The 18,094-nt window shown below is 32.8% G+C and overlaps 4 protein-coding genes across 4 annotated transcripts; 3 read left to right on the forward strand and 1 right to left on the reverse strand.

Annotated features, from left to right (window-relative positions):
- The first annotated feature begins 371 nt into the window (after positions 1-371).
- Positions 372-2,579, forward strand: MONOS_11403fu15861 (putative 5' nucleotidase family protein). Its single transcript, XM_067863931.1, has 4 exons — positions 372-488; positions 545-1,621; positions 1,780-2,095; positions 2,217-2,579. The coding sequence occupies exons 1-4, from the start codon at positions 392-394 to the stop codon at positions 2,218-2,220; spliced, it is 1,494 nt and encodes a 497-aa protein (XP_067734357.1). The 5' UTR covers positions 372-391; the 3' UTR covers positions 2,221-2,579.
- Positions 2,580-2,582: 3 nt separating this feature from the next.
- On the forward strand, positions 2,583-3,969 carry MONOS_11404 (putative carbohydrtae kinase). The gene is made up of 6 exons (XM_067863932.1): positions 2,583-2,752; positions 2,815-2,916; positions 2,973-3,353; positions 3,415-3,553; positions 3,601-3,799; positions 3,848-3,969. Exons 1-5 carry the CDS (start codon positions 2,621-2,623, stop codon positions 3,762-3,764), a joined length of 918 nt encoding a protein of 305 aa, XP_067734358.1. The 5' UTR covers positions 2,583-2,620; the 3' UTR covers positions 3,765-3,799; positions 3,848-3,969.
- A 34-nt stretch (positions 3,970-4,003) lies between these two features.
- MONOS_11405 (putative 14-3-3 protein epsilon) lies at positions 4,004-6,496 on the reverse strand (the record flags this gene model as incomplete). The annotated part of the gene is made up of 10 exons (XM_067863933.1): positions 4,004-4,401; positions 4,526-4,808; positions 4,872-4,956; positions 5,002-5,022; positions 5,076-5,252; positions 5,329-5,343; positions 5,511-5,848; positions 5,976-6,282; positions 6,371-6,459; positions 6,492-6,496. 10 exons carry the CDS (start codon positions 6,494-6,496, stop codon positions 4,273-4,275), a joined length of 1,449 nt encoding a protein of 482 aa, XP_067734359.1. The 3' UTR covers positions 4,004-4,272.
- Positions 6,497-6,628: 132 nt separating this feature from the next.
- Positions 6,629-9,761, forward strand: MONOS_11406 (uncharacterized protein). The gene has a single exon (XM_067863934.1). The coding sequence runs from the start codon at positions 6,704-6,706 to the stop codon at positions 8,378-8,380; it is 1,677 nt and encodes a 558-aa protein (XP_067734360.1). The 5' UTR covers positions 6,629-6,703; the 3' UTR covers positions 8,381-9,761.
- The last annotated feature ends 8,333 nt before the right edge of the window (positions 9,762-18,094 follow it).

Below are 18,094 nucleotides of genomic sequence, written 5' to 3' on the forward strand. Positions count from 1 at the left end.
TCAAAAATAAATTGAATATCAGCATTTCTATTTTCACTCAGCATTTTTGCATACATTTGTCTAGAATATCACCAATAAAGAATTTCTGAAAAATGAAATCGATTGATGGCACTGATCAAAATTTGATAGAAGTTTCACCATTGCATAACAAGAATCTGAATAATATTATTTCATAAATATTTGAACACATTAATATATATGTGTATATACATACTTATTAAAGTGTATTTAATTAATTTTGATTTCAAAATATATTTTCTTGATTCAACTGTTTTAAAACGAAGTGCATAAAAATAAAACAAATTGCCTGTGCAAAATATAATTTAAATTGTATGTGGTTATTAAAAGAAAAATTTTTATCATAAAAAACCATATTTAATATATTGTTAGCATGGTTTTCATTTTTTTGCTTTCAGTTATTTTCGCAATCAGATCCGAAAGTAACGATGATTCGCAAATTAAAGTCACTATTTTGCATACAACTGACAGTATGCTTCAATTTTTTATTTCTGGTATTTGACTTTATGCATCAAAAATTACTAAGTGCATGGATGGATTAATGGACATTTACACGAGCCAGAATTAGATGCTGACCTTGGAGATTTATATAATTATATTTATTGGAAAAAATCAAGAAAAGATCCAAATGAAATTGTATTGGCATTTGACACTGGGGATTATACTCAAGGAACAGGACTTAGTGATGCAACACCCGTTCAAGGAGAATTTATTTTTGAGCAAGTTAAAAGGATACCTTATGATGGATTGTGCATTGGAAATCATGAATTGAGATCAAATGGATGCATTGACAATATTGCAAATAATGTTGCTCCATTTTGGAGAGGAAAGTATTTGGCGCTGAATGCTCGTCATGTTGATTCGTCCAAACAATTGGGTGGAAAATATTTCACAATTGATCTTCCTAATAATGTTGGAAAGGCACTGGTTTTTGGATTTCTTGTATCTTCATGCACTCATGATACAAAATCTGTTCTTTTGACGGTATCTCAGTCATTGAAAGATCCGATGTTCAATCAAGCATTTTCAACTCCAAATGTTTCGCTAATAATTTGTTTGTGCCACATTGACACGCCAAATCCTGACGTAGAACTGATTCGAAAGTTTATGAAGTCACACAAGCCAAATATTCCAGTTGTCATGCTTACTGGACATTCGCATTTAACTAGAATAGAAACTCCAACTCCCGATGACTATGTGATGGAGAGTGGGTTCTACTCGAACGTGATTGGAAATCTGCAGTTCCATCTGTCAAAGAGCGCATCGAAAGGAAGATACTTTGAGCCTCTTGTTGAGATGGTGGACTACACGCAAAGCTGGGTGGATATGTCGAAAGAAGCGCTTCAGCAGTCCGCTGGCTTCAACAGCAGCAGCGGGTGGGACACGCCGATGGGCTCATCTATCAAGGCTGCCATCCACAAGAAGGTTGCTGAGCTCAATCTCACCAGGCAGATTGGGTGCTCACCGAAGCATTTTTCGATGTTTCCGAAGGGCTTTTTCTTTTCCTCTTTGTATGACTTTGTTTTGGATACGGCTTTCCCCAAGATGTTCAAGAAGCAGCAGCTGGACTACGTCTTTTCGCTTCCGAATTTGGTGTTTAGATGTATTGTTCAATTTTTTTAATTCATTTTTTTTCACAATTATTTAATTTCTGCTTTATTTTTCTTATCATAATTATTAAATTCATAACAAATAAAAACTTACTCTCTTTCTCTCTTTCTCTCTTTCTCTCTTTCTCTCTTTCTCTCTTTCTCTCTTCAGACGATCTCTACAAAGGCCCCATCGTGGAGGATGATCTGTATGCTGTTGATCCATTCAACTACGGCTTGGGTGTGTTTCCTTCTGTGAGTGCTGCTCATCTGAAGAAAGTGGCTTCGTTACTTGGCTCAACTGTGTTCTCTTCCAATCTGAAGAAGCTGGCAGACGATGAGAAGGTGAATTTCGTGTTCACCACAAACGAAGCAGCGAATGTGCAGAGCAAGTTTGAGCAGGTTGCGCCTGGGCAGTACAAATGGAATGCTGTTGGGACTTCTGTTAGAACACTGTTTAGAGATTATGTGATAAGCAACTTGAAGTGGTTTGCTTTTTTAATTAATTATTTTTTTTTTAATTCTTTTATTCATTTATTTTTATTTGTGATTGATTTTCATATAAAAATAATTGTTATTTTCTTTATATTTTCTGCTTCTCCAATATAGTTAATAGTGATTTTCCTGATTTTTAGTTAAGAATTCTAAGAGTTCAAATTTTGGTTTTTGGTTTTATCCTCTTCTTCTTCTTCTTCTTCTTCTTCTTCTCTTCAACGAAATCGTTGCAACGAATGAAAGTGATATGTTTATTCCTTATCCACAAGCGTATCTCTCGACTGTGAACAATACTAAGCAAAGGTGAATAAGTTGCGTTATCGATTTTTAAACTAATTTTTGTGGATTTATATATTATCTAAAAATTCTAATTATTTTAGCTAATTTATATTTTACTTATATTATCTTTACAGATTCATATCAATAATTTTGAAATGAATTTTTCGAGTTCAATAGATAAATAAATTAAAAATTATTCCCATAAATTTTTCATTCATATAACAAAAATCCAATAAAAAATGAAATCTGTCGCTGTGATTGGACATGTGTGCAAAGACGTTGTGGGTGACGATTTCATGCCAGGGAGCGGAGTGTTCTATGGATGTTGTGCCTTTTTTTCTCTCGGGCAAACATACAACATCTTAACAAAGGTAATTGGCACAAATATTTATTGTGTTTCTTCAATTTTGAACTATTTTACTTCACTTCATAGCACAACGAGCAGGACGCAAAGTATTTTCAAACATTGAAAGATAATCCTCATTGCCAACAAATGATAGTGACGAACGAAAAATTTCCAACAACGACGTTTCAGGTTCAAAATATGAATAAAAATATTTTTCATATAATGAAATGAATACATAAATTTAGAACAGTTATATTGAAGGAAAATCCGATCAGAGGGTTAGTATTGTTAAAGATCGTTCAGCTCTATTCATTGAAGATGATCTGAAATTGTTACCAAAAAATGATGAAGGTGTAGCGATTGTAACACCTCTAATTGGAGAATTTCCACCGGAGCTATTTCAAAAACTTGTAGAATTGGGATATCAGACAATTGTTACTGATGTGCAAGGATTCACAAGGAAACTCTCACCAGAGGGAACTGTGATGCAAGGCGATTGGGAAGAAAAAGAAAAGTTTTTGCCATTGATAACTGTATTAAAGATCGATAATAAGGAATCAATGGTTTTATTTGGAACTCCTGATTTAAGAAAAGGAAGTGTTGAATTGCTGAAAAGAGGAGTGAAAGTATGCTATTTGATTGTTTTAAATACAAAATAATTGCATTTTATCTATTTCTTCCAACAAGATTGTTGTAGCAACATCAGCAGAAGGGGTTTTGTTTTCTAGTTATCCAGAATCATCACAGCCATTTTCTGAAGAGAAGTGTGTGTTTGAATGGAGAGAATGGAAGCAGCCAAAAACGGCTGAATGCAGGACTGGAAGAGGTTTGCTTCTTTTTGAAAATGATTGTATTAATGCGCAAATCAAACAGGAGATACAACTTTGTTCTCCTTTGTTCATTTTTTCCTCTTGCGTAAGCTTCCTTTTGCGACTGCTTGCACACTCACTGCTTCTATCACTGAAGCGAAAATGCAAGTGATGGGGCCACTAACCCCATCTGTCGTTGAAGATGTGAAGAAAATAACATCGTGGTGATAGATGCATCAAATGAGGCTTTATTTATGTAGAAAGTATCTATTTAATTTTTGTATTTTAAAATTTTTTGCACAAATAAATAGATTTTTTTTTTGTTGTATCATTAATTTTTTATTCACCAAAGTCAGAATCTAGTTTTCCCATGATGGATTCTGTTCAACTGCAAGATTAAACAGAGAAAATCAGTTTTTTATGTTAAAAAAAGTTAAAGGAAGTCACATAAATAAACTTTAAACATTATTTCTTCGTAATATATTTCGTTTCGAAACAAAGATGAAATTCAAATAAAAGTGCAAAAAGAAAAAATGCTCAAAGCCGATACAGGAAAATTTGCATGGCCGAGTTGAGCAGATCCAATTGTAAGCAAAATTAAAAACAATACATAAACTGTTACAATGTGGAGGAAGCAACGTTTTTTTTAATTTTTCTCCTAGTATCCTCTAATATCTTTGCATTTCGAAGTATATTAAACATCTGTCCATTTAACTGAAATGAAATAGACTTTTGTTCATTTTTCGAACTCTGACATCAAACCGGCAAAAGCTCCAGCGATGCAGCCTGGAACCATCATTCGAATGAGATGATGTTCATATAATGCCCTCCAAACAGCTTCAATCGCACCTTCGATAATTCCAAGCTGCAAAGAAAAATTAGCATAAATTTTAATTTAAAAAATGCATAATTAATCAGAAAGCATTTAAAATAAAAATCAAATAAAAAATTCACATGATATGGCAACAATTCTTTGGGAAAAAAAAAACCTGAGAATGACCAAATATTCCATCCATCGCCCCAACAACTGCATAAACAATTTGAATGAGTGTAAGCGAGAGTCCTCCTCCAAATGCAAATCCAAAGCAACTCAAAAAAAATTTTGCTGCAAGCGATCCCTCTCTGTTTGTATTGCAAACAAGAGGGCACAGAAATGGAAAATAAGTGTAAATGAATCGTGTGTTAAAGCTTCTAAGCCAATATTGCGTATCGTATAGCGCATCAACAGCACTTTGTGGTAAAGGATGACATAAGCTGAAAACCAAATGAAAACTAATTTTTAAAGTAGTTTTTTTGAAGAATGAGTTACACAAATTGAATAGATTTGAAGCAAACATCTCTCCAAAAACAATTCCCACAAAAAATCCTATAATCATTCTTGCAATAACTAATTTACTTCGAGAAAGTAATCCGAAGTCTCCTGATAATTGAGCATTTAAATTTTTTTCTAAATAAACTTACAAACCAAGAACTGTCAAAAAAATGACTGTCAAGATAATTTTGAACATTTGAAGTTAAAAATTGATTTGAAAATAAAACCTGCCCCAATCAGTGGCGCTTCCCCATTGTACGAATACAAAAGTTTTGTGCAGAAAAACACAATAACAGAAAATACCAAAAACAAGACCCAAAAAAATAGATTGTCAGATGATGGCATTAAAAACAAGTAAATATTTAAAATTACTCGATGACGATATTCGTCTCGGGCCAATTGAGCTTATTTCCCAAAGTCAATTTTGGGAAAATATCCAAATGAGGGGCTTAAAAGATCATATTTAAATTGATTCTCAACTTTGCTTCAATCTTCCTTTAAAAAATGAATGTTATCAATTTTACAAAGTGTTTGATGAATGGCTTTAATAGAATAATCCAGGATGATCATTCTCCTTCAGTTTGGCCATCATCATTTAATTGATCGTCTGTAAAAATCAACAATAAATTCAATATTAATAAAAATAAAAAGAAGAATCAAACCGTCTGAAGGAGAAGTCCAAAACACGAAATTATCTTGCATTAATTGCATTATAAAAATTGTTTCAGCTGATTCTTCTTCACTGAGATCATTTATTCCAAGAAGAGCATCGTCATAAGCTTCTTTAAGTATTCTGCACGCGCTCTCTGGGTGATTAAGTATATCCATACAAAATACAGAAAAATTCATTGCAAGTGATAGACGGACTGGATTTGTTGGTGGATAAATTGCAAATGCAAGTTTACAACCATCTCTATAAGAAGAAAGCGCATTTTCCGCTGCTGTGAATCGTGAAACTCCACTTAGGTATTCGCATTGATATCGATGATAATCTCCTTTCCTTAAATAAATTCAAATTTCCAATCAAAATCGAAATTTTATAAAGTTGTGAAATAAAATTTTAAAAAATTTACAATTAAAGAATTTTATTTATAATTAAAAAACTTAATTAAATTTTAGGAGCAAACATTTTTAAATAAAAAACTCTTGCATCAAGGGAATCTGCATGAGGCAAAAGAACGGTATCAAGCAGTAATAAAATTTCAGCGCAACTATCTGATATTTCTTTCTCAAAGCGTTGTCTTTGTTCAGAAACAACTTCTGCAAGCTTAACATTTCCTTTAGCATCTTCTTGTTGTTCCACAGTGGAAAATAAGCGCCAAGTATCTCTTTTCGTAATAATATCATTTTTATATGCATAAGAAAAAAGTGCTCTTTCTTCTCCCGATAGAACTCCAAATTTATCTACAAGAGATTTCATTAACACCTTCAATTCTTGCAAATGATGAACAAAATCGCAAAAAAAATGAAAAAATAAATCGATCAAAAATAAGCTTCCAAAAAAATCAATAAATCAATATACCCTTAAAATTTGAAGATTCTTTTAAAAGTTGTGCAGTAAATAATATTTCTTCTCTTTCTTTGTCTGACATTTCGAAAATATTTCTATTTCTGATCTTTTAACCTTTATGAAATAAAAAAACTTCATGAAAATTGAGTTATTTACGAAATATGAATTATATTTTCGTAAATTATGTCTTCATAAATAAACAAGTTTGTCATAATAACAACTCATTCGATTTTTGTTATTTATGGGTCTATCCCATATGTGTTTCAAGGATCCATTTTGGGAGTTTATTGCTCTAATAATCTTTCAAGAAGAGGAATTAGTTTTATTTAAATTCATAATTTATTCATGCAATATGAAAAAGAGTTAGGCTTTGGATATTGTGATTTTGCAAAACGTGATGATGGAGCGAAGCACCATACAGAAACAGGCATTTACAAGGATTGCGGAATTAGAAGGAATTTTTCATCCACCAAAGGAGGGATGGAAATAGAACACAAAAATGAATACGAAACGTTGGGGGCATTTCAACACAAATTTGGTATTGACTATTTTTATGAAAACATTTATCCAATGTTCCCAATGCCTCTTCTGAGTTCATATATTACGTCTGAAATGCTGATACATAATACGGCAAAGATTGTTTCTCGTATTATTGCGGAATTGAGCATTCTCTGCACATTTAATTCAACAACTAATTCAAAGATTGAAAATTGTTGCAGTATGTGCCAAAAAGCGGGTCTTCATGAAGTTGCGCATCATTTTTGTCAGGAAGGGTATTTTAAAGAAGGAAATCATTCAATTGGAAATGATTCGCTTGAATTACAAAAAGAAATGGAAAATGCTGCTTGTGAAGCTTATGCTCAATTATTACGTGTAATAATAAAGCTGAAAGAAAAATTTCGTCTAAGAGAAACTGAACTTATTCAAGGGGTAATAATGTTTAATAAGTTCTGCAGTAGGCATTGGCGTTGCAGTTGCTTCATTTTATTTGCTCGTCTCTTGAAGACAATGTTTCTTGTGTGTGTAATGGTTGCACATAAGACGAGCGCTGACGTGTGCATTAAAAACGGAGCATGGGCTTCTAACTTTGGAATTTCTATAAATGCACTTAACGAATATGAGCGTGATTTTTTAGTTATGATGGATTATGATATTATTTCCAGTGTCGAGGAGTATGAAGAATGCTGCAATGTGATTATCAAAGGAGAAACTTCATCAAATTCAACTAGATGTGGCTTTGTGTCCCCAGAATTACAACATACTTGTACATTTACTGCTTCTGCATCGTCATCTTTGTCTTGTTCCACTAGGCCTTTCTGTGAAATTCCGCTTTTGCCGGTTCCATTGTCCCATCCACAGATGGACGAACAAGCTGTATCTTCTGAATCATTGCATTCTTCTGAGTCAAGATTTTCTTCAAGCAATACATCAGGCATGATTAAAGCATCAATGTCATATGACATTTCCTCATCATCTGCACCAACTCTAAAGTCGTCACCTTCCACGCAAACAGCCCCTTCAACAGAAAGAATGAGTCTCTCTTCTCCAGATGCCTGTTCATCTGTTGCTTCTTCATTTTCATCAGGCAGTCTTACGCAATCGAGAAGTTCTTCAATTGACTCTGATATTGTTTCCACGAGTGAGAATTCATCAGTGATGGTGGTGGACTCAGCAGCATCATCAGCCCCTGCAACTTATTTGAGAGATTCGTCTTCACTTTCGCCTTCTTTTAACGAAACGCATTCTTCCTCGGATATGTTCTCAAGTGCATCACAAACGAAAGTTTCTGAACAATGTGACAAAATGCTAACAACTTGTTCTTCGTGTGTGAATGATACACAGACATTTTCGAAAATTCAGGATCTGAATAGCTCTTCACACAGGCAAATTGCTTGCTCAGCAATCGGTGGATTCAATTCAGCTTTTATCAACCCGACTTTAATATCGTTGATGCAATGCGAGTCAAGCAAGTGCTATTTATCTAAATGCAACAATAAGCTTATAAGAGTGAAAGGGAAATAAAGATTGAATGGAAGGAGTTGAGGAGGGAGTAAGTTAAAAATAATAGTGTTCCAAGGAAGAATGAAAGGATCCAAACGCAAAAGAAATTAAGTGTTTTGTTCATAGAACTAATTGATCACTGACGGATGTTAAATTTATATCTGCTCATATTTAATTTTTACTTGCGATGAAGCTAATCAAAAGCTGAGAGTCATAATTTATACTTGCTTCAATTGAGAAGAAAGCGAAAATACACTTTTGTGGATGATGATTCGACTTAAGCGGAAATGAATTGTTTTCTAAAGGATCGAAAAGATTCTGAATTTAATTTTTGTATATTAATTGGATTAGAGAAAAGTATATGTTTTTAATTTAAATTGAAAGAGAGAGAAGGGGGAAGGAGATAAAGAGTTTTCTTCAAAACATATTTGCACGAATAATTGGAGAGTTTGGAAAGGAGCAAACTCTGAGATGGGATGATTGATATTCCATGCTATTCGGATATTGTTTTATGAAGATTTTGTTTTGAGAGGAGGAAATTAGTGGGTGGGGAAAATATTTTTAATTTTTTAATTACTATTATTAAAATAACTGTTGTATACTTCAATTGCCTTCTTCTTTAACTTCTTCAATTTGTTTGTTTAAATATATTTTTTTTTAAAGAAAGTTCATTGTTATCTTTTTGTGAGTCATTGGAGACTTTTGAATGAATCAAGCGTTCATCAGTTCCATATTATTAAATTGGAAGCAAAAAGAAGAGTGAAGATTGGTTATCGTTTTTGGTTCTGTTATATATCATTGCATTAGTTGAGACGTTGTCTATATCTATAATTTGAATAACTCACAAAATGCAAATATTCATTCTGTGATTTAGCTTTATTGTTATTTTTAATTTTGAAGGAATTATAAATATGCTTTTTGGTTTATATTTTTTTTTTCTTAAGTTCTTAATAATATTTTTTTTTTCAGTTTTCAATAATTGTGGGTGAATAAATATTGTTTTATTATGATTTATATTCTATCACATAGTTGTTTTATTAAGCTCACTAAACATTGGAACGGTTTTTTGTTTATTTTATTTTTGGAAGAAGGCAATAATTAATTATAATTATTCTTTTTGTTTTGAACATTTTTGAATGCACTTTTTCAATGTTGTTTACACTTTAACTTTGAAGAAGAGGTGATTCATTCTGTGATGTATCACAAGTTATAATTCTGTTGAGTAATGGACGGTGAGAACCATTCATTGTATTTTTATTGATTGACTTTCAGGTTTGTGTATGAGCTAAAGTCATTTTATGATGACTTGCACTCGATTTTTATCAAAAATCATTTATGATGCTGCTTTAATTTTTTGCATTATTTATGCTGGAGTTCGGTAACACGCGTTATATTATCTGAACATTCTTTTTTCTGGTTGAATTGTGCGATTAGAAGATTGAACTTACCGAGTTAACGAAATTTAAATAATTACTAAAAATGAATGAAAATGATAAAAATAAGATTTCAATTGCAAAGTTCCACGAGAAAAAAAATCGTCGTTCTCATCATTTTCCAAGGTGTGTTTTAACCAACTTTCAAATAAAAATGTTGTTGATTCGTGTTTTCCTGATGATTTATCCATTTGGGTGATAATTATTGAATTCATAGCTTTTTTCAGTGTGTTTATTTTAATGAAATTTCTTTTCATTCAACAAAATAATATTCATTCAAATATGAAGTGTTTATCAAACGTTTCAAAAGTCAAATAGAGAAATGAAAAAACAGGAGAGGCATCACTAAATAATTTATCACTTTTCAGGTTCAAATGAAAAATATTCATAACAAATCATTATACGAAATTTTTTTAACTGAAAAAATATGATTTCAAAAATTATCACCAGCAAATAAGCATTTTTTCAGTTTCGGATTAATTTTTCTTTCTTTCATAAAGATATCAGAATCACAGATTATATCAACTCCATCGAATACATGCGGGAAAGGATTAAAAAAGTTGTTCACGTTCTTTTACAAAAAAAAGGAAAGAATAAAAAGAAGGAAGATCACAGTTCGATTTTCAACATTCAGGGCAAATTGTTTATGTGAAACTATTGTGGAATCTCGATTTGTGAACTGTTTGCAAATATGGAAAGTGCGCGAACAAGTTTATTCCACTTTCATAATAAATAAATTATAATAAAAATGTTTTGATGGAATAAGTTAAAAATTACAAAAGTCACTTTGGTTTAATTTATGAGAACGTTTCAATGGTTTCTGCCTATTAATTTGTGAAATGAAATCCAGAGCTTGAAAGAAATTATCCAAAAAATGCGAATATTAAGTACCTTGCTGTGTCATGTCAAAGTATTCTTCAGCCTTGGTATACATTTTTTCGTAATTAAACTGGAAAAAATGACTATTGTGAAGAATTAACATTCAATATGGGTAATTCTTTTTCGAAAATCGCAAATGGTTTATTAACAAATAAATAAAAAAAATCATATTTTCTCCATATTTTTGTTTCCACTCGCGAATCTTCTTAAGAATGTTTGAAATAGCATTATCCAAAAATAGATTCCATTTTCGTGAGGTTTGGAGTATGTCAACAAAAAATTGAGCAAAATATGAAATTTTTGATTTATTTGAAATTACAACATTAGCAACTTTTCAAAAAGAATAACCCATATGGATGAATAATGACTTAGGATTCCTTCAAACTCGAAACAAAGCGTGGAACATTCGAAAAATAAAAAACCTATGTGCTGCTAAGAACACCCAAAAACAGAAAATTTTCACAACAGTTGCTTCTGTTGCTATATATGGACCAGCATTTCCTTCTCCACTTCTGTAGCCTTGTTTGAGACTTAAGATAAAATGAAGCCGCTGCTGTCACAAGGGACAGATATCAAGCCAAATGGAAGTGATTGGATAAGAAACATGTCCAAAACACACTCATTTACAATTCTCCTTCATTCAATCATCGATTGAAGAAAGCACATTTCACTGTTAAAATCTCGCTGCTTGCATCTTATAAAAACCCTCGTTTTTTACGCAAATTCAGCAATCTCGCGAGAATAAAAAAAAAAATAAAGTAATTGATGAAACATTCATTTCTCACAGTGAGCACATCGTCCAACTACTCTTAAAAAGAGTTTTCACAATTTTCGAAATTGAACTGAAAACAAAAGACGAACCTCCATCTTCATCGAAGAAATAATTAAAAACTGCTTTTGTTGAAGTTCTTCCGCAAGCAATTCACTCTTCCGTCTCGCATGCAATAATCAAAAAGGTCTTCTTTTTCAGAAGTGTCTTTTGGTATCTGACAGTCATCATATAATTTTTTTGAAATCAAAAAATCGCATTTATTCACACACACATTCACACACACACACACACACACACACACATTCAGGTTCAACTTGTTAGAAAAGTTTATTTTTCATAAAAAGCTTTTGAGGTGTTGTGAAAAAAATAAATAATCAATTTCTGAAGAAACAATCAAAGAAAAAGACTGAAGACAATTTGTATTTTCAGTGGAATGGATATATACTGAAAAAAATTTTTTTAATTGAAAATTGATGATTGGTTATTCAAGATACTTCCCGAAAATATGGGTGATTATTTTTGACTTCATAAAAAAGATCAAAAATCGAAAAAATAAAATCTCTTGTGGTATTTATTGATCAAAGAGTTTAATGGAATTTTTGTAAGTTTTTAGCTTTTTAAACTGTAATATATATTTGTTTTATTGTTTTATTTTAGAAAAAAACATACCTTTGTGTTTTGAAAGAAAAAGAATTTTTGATCAAGTTTAAAAAAATATTTTGCAAAAGAAAGAATAATCAAACTTTTAAAGGAAAATAATTATTTCCAAACAAGTTAAACATAATTTTATAAAGTAAAAATTTGAAAAAGAACATTCATAATCGCACGAATACATTAAATTTGATTATTTCAAAGAAAATCCAATGAGTTTTTTGTTTATCCAGCTAAAAATTCATCACCAAGTTTCTGTTCCAGCCGTGCAGTTCAACGGACTTATCAAATGGAAATTGTGTTTAAAAGGAACCAACAATCAATCAGAACAACTGATTCAATCTTGTCATTTCTTTTTTATTTCTTCGAATAAAATGCTCTTCCCACTTCATTTTCAATTTACAGCTCCTCTTCCTTCTGTTTCGAATCAATTTATCCAAATATTCCTTTTGAAAATACCGCTGATATTATTCACTTTCATTTTCAGTACTTTCTGCTCCATTCTTCTCGTTATGTTCATCAATTACTCTGACAACACTTGCATATCTCCGAAGAAACACGTGTTTTTTATCACCAAGTTCATCTGCTTCTTTGTTATCCAATATGTGTGTGAATGAGCATGAAGAATGGATGTGCATTTTGTGTGTGAATCCCTTGTCACTTCTGTGAAAGAGACATTGTTCGCCTTCATGGGAAACATCACTCAGAAAGAAAACTCAGCTGTTGGACATGTCAGAAGCAATTGGAATTTCGATTAATAAATCTTTATCAACGGGCATACAGCTAACAATGAATATGTAGATTATCATCTTGGCAACAAAGCAATGTATTGCTGGCTATCAAAGACGCCCTGAAAGAGGACACAAACCTCGATGGATCTTCTGAAGAAAATGCAGAGCATTAGTTCGAGATTTTTGAGTGAGCTGATTTGTCTGTGGATTGGTTGTGTGATAACCAAATGGAAGAATGGAGTTTAAATAAAGTTGAAGAAGAAGAGGAAGCAACAATTGGAGAAAGTGTGGAAGTTCAGATGAAGTTGAATTGAAGCGAAACGGTTAATCCTCTTCTTTTCTGTCATAGAAAATCATTATTATTTCATTCACCACTCCTCAAATATCTTCTTTTCCATATAACTAATTAAATATCAAACGGAAAGTACCATTCGTTGTCAAATGGAAAACTCCTTCTTTCCTTTCTTCAACTTTCTCTATTCATCATGAAACAGTTTTTCTCAAACGAATATTTGCTCAGTCACATTTGTAACGATTATCCAGTTAAACCACTCCCTCTTCTCCTTCAACATTACAATCACATTCAACAAGAATAACTTTCTCTTCTTCTTCTCCAACTTCTTCATTAACTACTTCCACATTTATTTCATCTCCTTCATCTCCTTCATTTTCGACTTCTTCTTTTGTGAAGATTAATTCTCATTTAAAATATCCAAAATATATCTCTCCTTCTCTTTCCTCTTCTTCTCATTTGTTTTAGTCTTTTTCTTCTTCCTCTTCTTCTTTATCTTTTAGAGAATAAGAAGAAAATTATAAAGAAAAAGAAATATTAATAGAAAGGAATATATCAAGACACAATTCTTCTCTTTCTTCTCTTTTTCTTTTCTCCCTCTTCTCCCTCTCCTTTCTTTCAACACATTAGAAATTAGTTCTTTATTCTCTTTTCTTTCTCAACTTGCACATTCTAAATACTTTCTCATTTCGCTCATATGCTGAATCTTCACTCTTCTGCGTCTTGTTGAAGCTTCGCGGAATTTTTGTTTCTTTTCTTTTACTTCCTCCAACGCTAAATGAGTTTAAATTATCGTTGAATTAACTTCATCCAGTTATCTTCTCTTCTCTCTGCTCTTATTTTGCTTATATTCCATTGTTTTCGTATCAGCTTCATCTCTCTTTTCCTTTTTCTTATCTCTCATAAATATGTCTTCCACATTAAACTCATCTTTATCATCATTATTATTTCTTTAATGATATCTTCTCCTTCCCTTCCTCCACTTCCTCTTTTTTCTTTTCAATCTCATCGTCCTATCAGATTGTTAAATTAGCTGAATTTTGTGTTGTGTGTCAGAAGAATGACTTCTCACACCTGGAATAATAATATTCGCGAACATTTTTGCAATACAGGGGTCATCAGCAGAAAGTTGTTGTGCTGCTGATGCAGAAATCGATGATTGATCTGGTGATGGGGTTGCTAAAGGAGAACATCGAGATGAAGATATTTGGCTCATTGCTATGGTGAAAGTGCTGGACAACTAGGAGACAACGACCTGGGGCTTCAGCTGTGCTCGCTGGACTGGCTGGTGAGGAAAATGCGAATAAATTCGCTGTTCAGGCCAAGAGAAAGAGAGTCATTTTATATGTTAATTCCAAGTTGTGTGCTATTTGTGATGGTAATTTCGTTGTTGGATAATGTGTTGCTGAAGGAGTTTTGTTGAAGCTCGAAGTGCCTCTGCTTATTGAACATGCCTCAAGTGTCGCTGAAGAGCGAAAGCGGAAAACTGATAAGCTTTCAAGAGACAATGGAACCCCGCTCTGGGAAATGGTTTCTTTGGCTGTTCCACTTGCTGTGCTGCTGTTTCACTCGGATATGTTACCGCAGAGCTGATTCAGCGAGATGAAGGTGAAGAAAATGTGAATCATGCTTTGGAAGCTTTCTGGCTGATTTGTGACAGAAGAAGCAGAAGAAGAAGGAAATATGTACCACATGGGATCCGCCGAGGAGGCAGTAGAAGGAAGAGCGGGCAAATACGAAGGAAAAGCGACAGCTGGTGAGGATGCAGTTGTTGAAAATAGCGACAATAGCAATGAGAAAGATGTGGCGAAGTGAACAGGGACAAGATTTTCAGAGGTTCAATCGACTAGCACGTCAGCAAGAGAGATATGGGTGTCGAAGAAAAAGGAGGCGAAGATTCAGAAGGCGTTGTCGATGGTGCGGTAGAAATGGAGTACGACTGCGAAGAGTGAAGCGCAGGAGGCAAGCGGGGAGCATCACGGCTGGCAAAGGAGACGATGTCTTGGTCGACGAATATCTGCTGGGTGCGTTAGAAGGTGATGAAGGGGAGAAGTTCGATATCTGCATCGAAATCCAAATCAAGATCGGTATGGGAGGAGTTGGAACTACAGTTTGAGGAGTTTGTGACGAGGGAGGGCTGTGTGAAGTTGATGGAAAGGAGGGACTCGTTGATCTGGGCAGGGATGGAGGAGCACAGAAAAAAAACATCCTTGCCCATAAAGGCAGCGTTCAAGGCGAAGTGGATGTTGAGGATGAAGAGAGAGGCAGAGGAGTTTGCATGCTTGGCATCGTTGACAAACAGCCCACAAACTCTTTCTGTTGTTTGGGAGCAGTTGTCCAGGTGGAGGATGCATGCTCACATCAACAGCAGCAATTTCTTGAAAAATAGAATAAATGATCGATATCCAGAGAGCAGTCCAGTACCCATATGCGCTGAAGTCCAAATCTGTTTCTCAGTCAACAAACACATTGCTGGTCATGTTGGTCCAGAAATATTCTACAGCAGGAAGGAATCTTGGAGCAGGATTTCTCCAGTTCGAATCCGTTGAGCTCGTCAAGGGAGCTCAGATTGGTGCTGGTTATGGTCCAGTTGAAATAATCGGTATCCACCTCAACCAACAGAATGCTATCCGACACAAACACCTTTTTTCTTTTCCACTCATCACATCCGGCAAACACAACCTCTTCAAGTGTAAACTGCTTGGCAGTATCTGCTGCTCCAAAGAGCACATCGCAACCCAGTCCAGAACTTTGTTCCTGCCTCCATTTGTAGAAGCAGTTACTTCTTTGAAGGACGAATCATAAATCAGAAGGACAGCCTCTGTAGCCAGTTCAGCTGTAACATTACCTCCTCTGGCCTTCGTTTGGTCCCTCATTTCCTGACCTGCCTCGCCTCTTCTAACCCCTGTCATATTCACCTGCACGCCATCTCAGCTCCACTTCTGCATGCGCTAAGAAATCAATTTTCTTCATTGAACAACTTTGCTGCCTTCACGATGTATTTATATAAACAAACAGCATGCCATTTTTTATTGCATTTCGTAGTCGCTCAGCATCAAACTTTCAGATCCGAGTATTTTCAGCTTGAAACTCAACCTCTCCTCATCTCCAAGTTGCAAGCTGCGACTTGTGTTGCACTATTAGCTTGGCTGTGTTGTTTTTGAAGCTGAGCAAGCAATTCGATGAACCAAAAGCTGTCTAACTTTGGGCTCAAAGATAAGTCAGAAAATTATTAATCATCAGTTGATACAGTGTTGTCTGTGAATTTGGAAGATGGATAATTTTTTCAAAAAGGCAAGTGCAGAAAAGCAGTGGATGACGTTGTCAGTCAGACAATAGATGGTTAAACCAAAAAGGAGGAAGTGGAAGAAGTATCGTTGAAGAAGAAGCTTGAGGAAAATGAGAAGGAAGATGTATGGATGCCTGTGAGGAAATCATAAATATGCTTAGGAAGAATAAGATTTATATGAAACTGAACTTCTTGAATTGCATTGCCTTTTCCTTTGCATTTTTAAAACATAATTTTTCAATAACATTTTTTGATCAGTTTATTTGGAAAAACACTTTTGGAAATTTATATCATTTAGAAAAACAAACATTACAAATTGTATTTTTATAAATGTTGTGCATTACAACACATTTATAATTCGAATTCTTTTGAAAATATGATATATTCAGCAAATTATTATGAAATTATTGAAACAAATTTCATATTTTCTTTTCAGAAACGTTGTTACACATATTTTTTCGAAGAAGAAAAATGATTATGTTTTTGTGATAATTGTTAATTTATTTTTTTAAACTGGCAAACTTATGTTTTGTCTGTATGTTAAAGTTTTGAAATTTTTAGGATAACATTTTCTATTTTTTGAAAATATGAAATAAAAACGATTGGCAACAAATTTTATTCAATATGTATGTGATAATAATAATATTTCAATCAAGATATTAACATAATCATTTCTTTCATTTCACTTATCAATCCCACCCTTAATGAAAAAATTTTTTGATCAAACGTCGGAAATTTTTATGATATCAAAAAAAATCACCCATATTATGTTTGGATAAAATTATGAAAGATTTTTGAAAAAATATTTTTTAAATTTGATATATGGGTGATTCTTTTTGAAAAGTCGCAAATGTTTTATATTCAAATAAATTAAAATTTTCTTATTTTTTTATAATTTTAATTCACTCATTCAAAACTTTTCCAATATGAAATTTATTTCTTGATAATGCTATTTCAAACATTCTTAAGAAGATTTGTGAGTGGAAACAGAATAATGAGCAAAATCTGAATTTTTTGTTTAATTGGAAAATAAAACATTTGCGACTTTTCAAAAAGAATAACACATATATATTTTTTCTTGTTGATTTCTTATTAAAGAAAGCAACGATAAAAGCATGAGGCAAATAACTGACCGTATGGCTGATCCTTTTTGAAATCATGCTTTCGTTCGAGTTTTGATCAGAATTTTAATCTCAATGGGATTTTGAAGAAAATGAACAACAACAGTTTCTTCATTCAGCACATGATGATGCTTTAAAAAAAATATTTTTTCAAAATCCCATTGAGATTAATAATTTGAACAAAACTCGAACGAAAGTTTGATTTCAAAAAGGATCAGCCATATATCATTTTATTCTAAAGTCGATATGGAAAACAAGAAAATCTGTCCAGTTCAAATAAAAAATGCTTATCATTGAATTTCAATCTCAAACATCTTTTAATTTTGTGCTCAAGCAATTGACAATATTCAATTAATATTTTTTTCCACGAAAATATTGAGTTTGTTAATTTCTGTATGAATATATCAAAGTGATAAATAACTGAAATTTGAAAACAAAACAAAACAAATAAATGTGACATGGGTGATTTTTTTTGACATCATTAAAAAAGATCAAAAATTGAAAAGAAAAAATCAATAGTGGTATATATTGATCAAAAAGTTAAATTGAATTTTTGTTAGTATTTTG

This window comes from Monocercomonoides exilis, assembly GCF_001643675.1.
Source record: "Monocercomonoides exilis strain PA203 chromosome Unknown scaffold5-2102611, whole genome shotgun sequence".
NCBI lineage: Eukaryota > Preaxostyla > Oxymonadida > Polymastigidae > Monocercomonoides > Monocercomonoides exilis.